General features: G+C 29.4%; 1 protein-coding gene across 1 annotated transcript in view; it reads right to left on the bottom strand.

The window, feature by feature from the left end:
* Window positions 1-938, bottom strand: part of LOC21397465 — a 2986-nt gene extending 2048 nt beyond the window's left edge. The window contains exon 1 of the mRNA XM_024167997.1: window positions 553-938. Coding sequence (XP_024023765.1) covers window positions 553-827 — 275 coding nt within the window. The 5' untranslated portion in view covers window positions 828-938. The remainder of the gene's footprint in view (window positions 1-552) is intronic.
* Window positions 939-6211: the final 5273 nt, after the last annotated feature.

The following is a 6211-nucleotide window of genomic DNA, read 5'->3' as shown; positions in this document are numbered from 1 at the left end:
AGATGCGACTGCGGCCTCTGCGACGACGATGTCCTCGACGATGTATATATATAATCATGTTTATTTAATATATTATTATTTAATAATATTATGTATTTAATATATTTAATATATTATTATTTTAAATATTATTACATATTTTTAAAAATTAAACTACCAAACGCAGTTTCAATTTTTTTTAAAATTGAAATTAATATCTGAATAAAACTATCAAACACATTTTTAAAGATAATTTTAAAATAAAAATAAAAACATTTTCATTTCTATTTTTATAGAGAAAATAAAAACATTTTAAAACTAATTCTAAATACACCTACTGTTTCTCCATAGTTCATGTGGCTGTTGAAAAACATTTATTAATGAGCTAAATCATATACATAAAAAAAATCATATTTTGTGTCCATCTTTTCATCGTCTATGTGAATTTACTTTCTCTATTGAGATTTGAGGCAATTGAATCCCACGTTCCCAATTGTAATTAATTGTCTTTGTATCTGCGGCCAAAACGCAAAAACATAGAGAGAGAGAGAGAGAGAGAGAGAGAGTACTGACGGCAAGGGCAAAAGGTGAAGGACGAGGTAAACGCGGTCGCCATAGAAGGAAAGAACTTGTTTGAGAGCAGGCCAGGAGTCTCTGCTATCAGGGCAAACAGGGTCGAAGAACGCTTCGATCAAAATGGCATCAAAGTCAACTTGGTGACTTCCGAACACGAATCCGTCCAATTTTGCAGGTGGTAGGGATTGGCCAGACACAACCGAAACAAAGAAGAAGAAGAAGAAGAAGAAAGCTGATCGTAACATCGGAGTCATATGCTTTGGTGCCTTCATCTCTATTGGGGACCCTCTTTCTTCCAGTCGAAAACTTCAGCAAGAGACCGCGATTTTTAGATATTTTCGAGGACTTCGATTTTTTTCCACCTAGTAAAGTGGATTAGTTTATTCGCGTCTGACGCACGTGCCTGAGGATAGACAACAGGTCGCTCTTTTTATTTTATTTTATTTTTCTCTGTAAATCGAAACAAAATCATGTTCATCAAAACAAAACAAAACAAAACCACGTCGTTCCACCCTACCCATGTCGTCGGTTCTTTTCTTTTCTTTTTTTTTTCTTTTTTGAGGGAAATATCTTTCGTTTTTTAGAGATTAAGGTCACGTTTAGTTTATGGGTTCATAATCAAAGTTCATGATTCTAATTTTTAAAATTTAAATTTTTTATGAGAGAAAAATACTCTAACGAACTAATAACCATGTTCCTAAACCAAGTTAGAACCCTCGAAACAAATGGAACATAAACTTCTATTTGTTTCGATGATTTAACTCAATTCAATTCAGTTTGAACGGTGAGCACAGTTTAAACTCGTGTTTAGTAAACATGTAGTCTAAATTATATTCTCTCATTTGAATTGAGTTAAAATGTCCAACTTAAAGTTTAGCTCATCCTTAAATTCAACAATTCAAATTATTTTTAAACAGTAAAAAAATGTTCACTCTCTCTATTTTTCACACCTACTAAACACAAATTTTAATTTTATTTTCTATTTAAATTAAAATTTTTAATTATACATCTAAACGTCAATTCGAACTACCATTTAAACTATACAGTTTGAATTTTTCTGTTTAAATAAAAAAATCAAATCAATAAAATTTGAATTAGTGAATCGGGGCTAAAAATGTCAATTATTCTAACATTTCTAATTAAAAAGACAGCAAAATACAAGGAAAACAAAATGTACATATATGTTAGAGTGACCGACGTGTCGGAATAAACGAGATGAAAACTACATACGAATGACATGTCGTACACTTGAATGTACAAGTACATGACGAAACGACTTATAAATGAAGGCGACATCAAAAGGCATTAGCGGAGAACATATAAAAACGACATCAAAAGACACCAGGGAGAAAAGTACATACTGAAAATGACAAATAAAAAATGTTTTTAACACAATTGGCTACTGAACTATAGGTTTAATAAATTGCCCTCTAAATTTTAATTTTGACAATTAACACTCAAAGTTGTAAAATTTTTGCAATATACCCCATTTTACTAAATTTATTCAAATTTTTTTATTAGATTTAAGGAATTAAAAGTTAGAGAATTTAAATATTTGTGTTACATTTGAATCGGAATGGTAGAATTTTTCATCAAACGTATTTTTTCCACACTAATTTAACACAATCATCGTTAAAATTGGGTATATTGTAATAATTTTACAGGTTAAAGAGGTAAATTGTCAAAATTTAAAATTTAGGGAATAAATTACTAAAACTATATAAATTTAGGAAGCAAATGTGTAAAATACTCAACAAAAATAGCAGTAATAAATTATAAAAATGGTGAACGAAATAAAACGATAGGTGAAACATGTGATGCGACAATAAACAAAAAAGTTATGGTTAATGAAAAACGACTATTAAATACCATATAAAAGATAACAAAATTATGGGCAGTAAAGATTCAAAAGGCAAAAATTAAAAAACATCAATAAATGTAAAAGTATATAAACAAAGGAGAAAAGGAAAGATCATATGACAATAATAATATTAGGAACATCAACTCTAATTTTAATTTTAATATTAATTATGAGTTGTCATTCTTTTATATCAACTAGCTTTAAAAACGTGTTATGCATCGGAGACACTTAAAGAATTTATTATTTACCGGATAACGATGAATACAAGCACTTAAAGATTTTTAAATTTATTTTAAAAAAAATTTAGTTGAAATAAAACACATTTTTAATTTTAAACACATAGAAAATATCTATATAACTGTAATTTTAAAGGAGACGATTTAGTATAAAAAAATATGTGTAAAGATAACTTTTGATATGATATGAATTATATAGAAAATAATTAAGTACAAAAAAATTTGAAAAAAATTATTTTAACCATTGATAAAATATATGAAATAAGAAACATGCAAAAAAAAAATTTCTTTCATACGTGTAAAAGTGAGAAGAAAATATAATTTAAAAATACCAAAAAAAACATACGTAAAAATTAAAATGTAAAAAAAAAAAAAAAACATTAAAAAACATTTAAAATAAAAATAAAAATAAAGAGAATGAGGGTGAGGGAGGGCTGCCGAAAATAGTCTTAGCTCTTTTATATATAAAGAGAAAAGAATTATTAATAGCTACAATTTATAAATTGGTATAAAGGTGAGATTAAAGTTGGTGTTTTTTACTTTCCGCAGAGAGATGAGAAGAAACACAAATATAAACGACAAACATAATAATGACATTAGAACGAAAACGAAGATAAAGGAAATACAAATGGGAGACCAACATCTTGACTCGGTACCAAAGGTCAACCACAAGTTCACAACAAAAGTCCCATCATCCGTAGGACGAGTGTCGCTGCGAGATCTCGGAAAGAGTTATTTTCCCGGCTGATGGTGAAATGGTTTGGATATTTTAGCCTCGTTCATTTCACGATTTGAGTTTTCAGTCTTAAATTTTTACAGTAAAAAATTCTTAAAAAATATCACATTTAATTTTTTTTATTACAGTAAAAAAATTTTATAAAATGTCATATCTTAACTTAAATTAAAAACTTGAATCTGTAAAGTGAATGAAACTTTTGTAATTTTGATTGTGAAAGGGCTATTTTGTTGACACGAGGAGGAAAAGGCGCGTGTGAAGGGTCTGGACAAAAAAATATTTCCATGTAATTTTTTTTAATATTGATAAAATATTTTTTTATGTAAATAAACGTAAATGATTTTTTATTAATTTTAAATAAAATATTTATATGATAAATTGTTATTTATTTTAAATAGTATTAAAATCTGTTATTTATTTAATTTAGTTTTAAAAATCTATTATTTACTATAAATTTTGTTTTATTTAGTTAATAGTTTTTTAATTAGATTTTTTTATCCTTAAAATCTTTATAGGATATTTGAGTCATTTTCAGTGTCAAAATGGACTGTTGTTCAAGAAAGGGTAGACATTTACCTATTGAATGTAATCCAAAGGTATGCAATTGATCAAATTAAAAACTGATGGCATACTTTTTAGATAAACCCAAAACACAATGTGCAAAAATGTAAATAACCATCTTTTCTCCCAGTTTTAATAAAGTTTCCCAGTTCCCCAAAATAATTATACCTTAATATCAAACGAGTATCACGACAAACAACAACAGAGAGTTTTTAGGGTCCGTTTAGTTCGCTGATTCGAGTTTTTAATTCGAGTTGAAATATAATTTTATGTGAGAGCTTTTTACTGTAGCAAAAAAAATATATGTGATTGTTTGTGAGAGCTTTTTACTGTAGTAAAACTTGAATTCTAAACTCGAATCAGTGAAATGAACGAGGTCTTAAAAATCAACAGATAGTTGAAAGCCGAGAAGCCAGCAGATCCTCCTAAAGGAACCATGCAAAATGCCCCTTTTTTTTTGGCCGTTTTGCCCTCCACCTCCTAGGCTTAACGGCTCAATCAATTTTGTCCATTCACTAAAATTGGTGGAGGCTCCCGCATTAGGCAAATAAAATCCATTTAGGACGAAAAAAAGGCGTTCCGTACAGCCCTGTTGAAGCCCCATACTGCATAATATGACGTAACAAATAAAACACTGTTGTTTGATTCAAATTTCAATCAATAAACATGCTATACGTCCCCAAAAACAGTAGGCATTCATATAATGACAAAAAAAAAAAAAAAGATATGTATCATATATATATATATATATATATATATGATGCATTTATGTGAGCAATATTGCGTGCATATAAATATATATGGAAAACAAAAAAACAAGTGACTTTTTTTTGTCGCCTTATAATATTACCTTAAAGGACAATCTTGTTTCTTCATAATTTCATAGGAATCCCCGAGTACTCCGGTAGTGAATTTCACAATTTCATTTACAATTGAAGTTCTGGATAGATGTCGTGTTTCATTATGGTTAAACCTTTCCTATTTAGATGTAGTAAATTTAACAAGTTAGTTCAACATTTTGAAAAAAAAAAAGAAAAAAAAAAAAACTTAATTTTGCTAGCGTCTATAGCCAACCTGATGAGTGGTTCTATGTAAAAGTCTGATACTAATTGTATTTACTTTTCTACTTTTATAGTAATCACGAATTATTTCAATAAAACCGATTAACCTGATGCTTGAAGAACTCCTCCAACATGGGAAACGTAGCAGAAGCAGTCATCATATTTACGGTGTGCAATGCACGAGAAACAGCAAATGCATTGTCATGATACCTGCATTAAAAAGAAGAGAGGATCCATATATATGTACGACTTGTTAGGATTTTAGTTTGTAATTTTTTACAACGGTTTTTTAAGAAAATTTAAAAAATAAGTTTGAGAAGATGATGACGTATTGAGTAAGTTTATCTGATCAAAGCATTTGAATTTCAAGATGAAGTGATGGATTCCAGAGAATATAAGTTGCTAAAAAGATAAAAATAAAGAGTCAAAGTTTTAAAAAATATTTGATGAGATAATCCTAATTAAATTGAATTGAATTAAAATTTAATTAAAAATAAGATGTAGTCTCAGCAAGATAAAAGTTTCAGATTGTGCATTTTTTATAAAAGATAATATGCAGAAGACGTGTGTGAAGATAGAGCAGAGATCATCAGAGCAAAATTGTTGAGTTCGGCTTTTAAATTTAAGATCAGATAATGTTGCTGTTAGTAATAATATGAATAATACAAAGAAGAACAACAATTTTTTCAAGATCAAAATAATGAAATTGTTACAACATTGTTTCAACCTTTCTACCAAACTTGGAAAACCGAATTGGCAAGGATGTCGAGGCACGTGAACCACGTTTTTTTTAAATCAGATTCGTCCCCTCCGGCGAGTGCTTGAGGTAACGTTGGACGTCCGTCTCCCAGGATACAACAACAACGACGGTAGCTCGAAGCACTATTGGAACCATCCGGCGAACTAGAACTGCACCTTTCCTCTATCACCAAAACACACTAGAAGAGAATTGCAAGAAGAACTCGGAAAAACAAGAGTAAGAACTCGAGAGAGAGGTGAAGAGTATGTTCTTCCTTCATGTGGAGAACCCTTTATATTGGCTCTTGAGAAATGAATTTTGAAACAAGTACTTATGGGGCTTAATCACACATTATAACGGGGCAAAAATCATTCATCTTCCTCAAGATGAATCCGACCACCTTTGTACACCAAGGTTCAGATTTTTTATGAAGAAAACCGAAGCCATTAAGCTCACCATCAA

The sequence above is a fragment of the Morus notabilis genome, unplaced genomic scaffold, assembly GCF_000414095.1.
Source record: "Morus notabilis unplaced genomic scaffold, ASM41409v2 Scaffold396, whole genome shotgun sequence".
Classification (NCBI taxonomy): Eukaryota; Viridiplantae; Streptophyta; class Magnoliopsida; order Rosales; family Moraceae; genus Morus; species Morus notabilis.
Note: the sequence above shows the minus strand (reverse complement) of the source record. Positions and strands in the feature narration are given on the sequence as shown.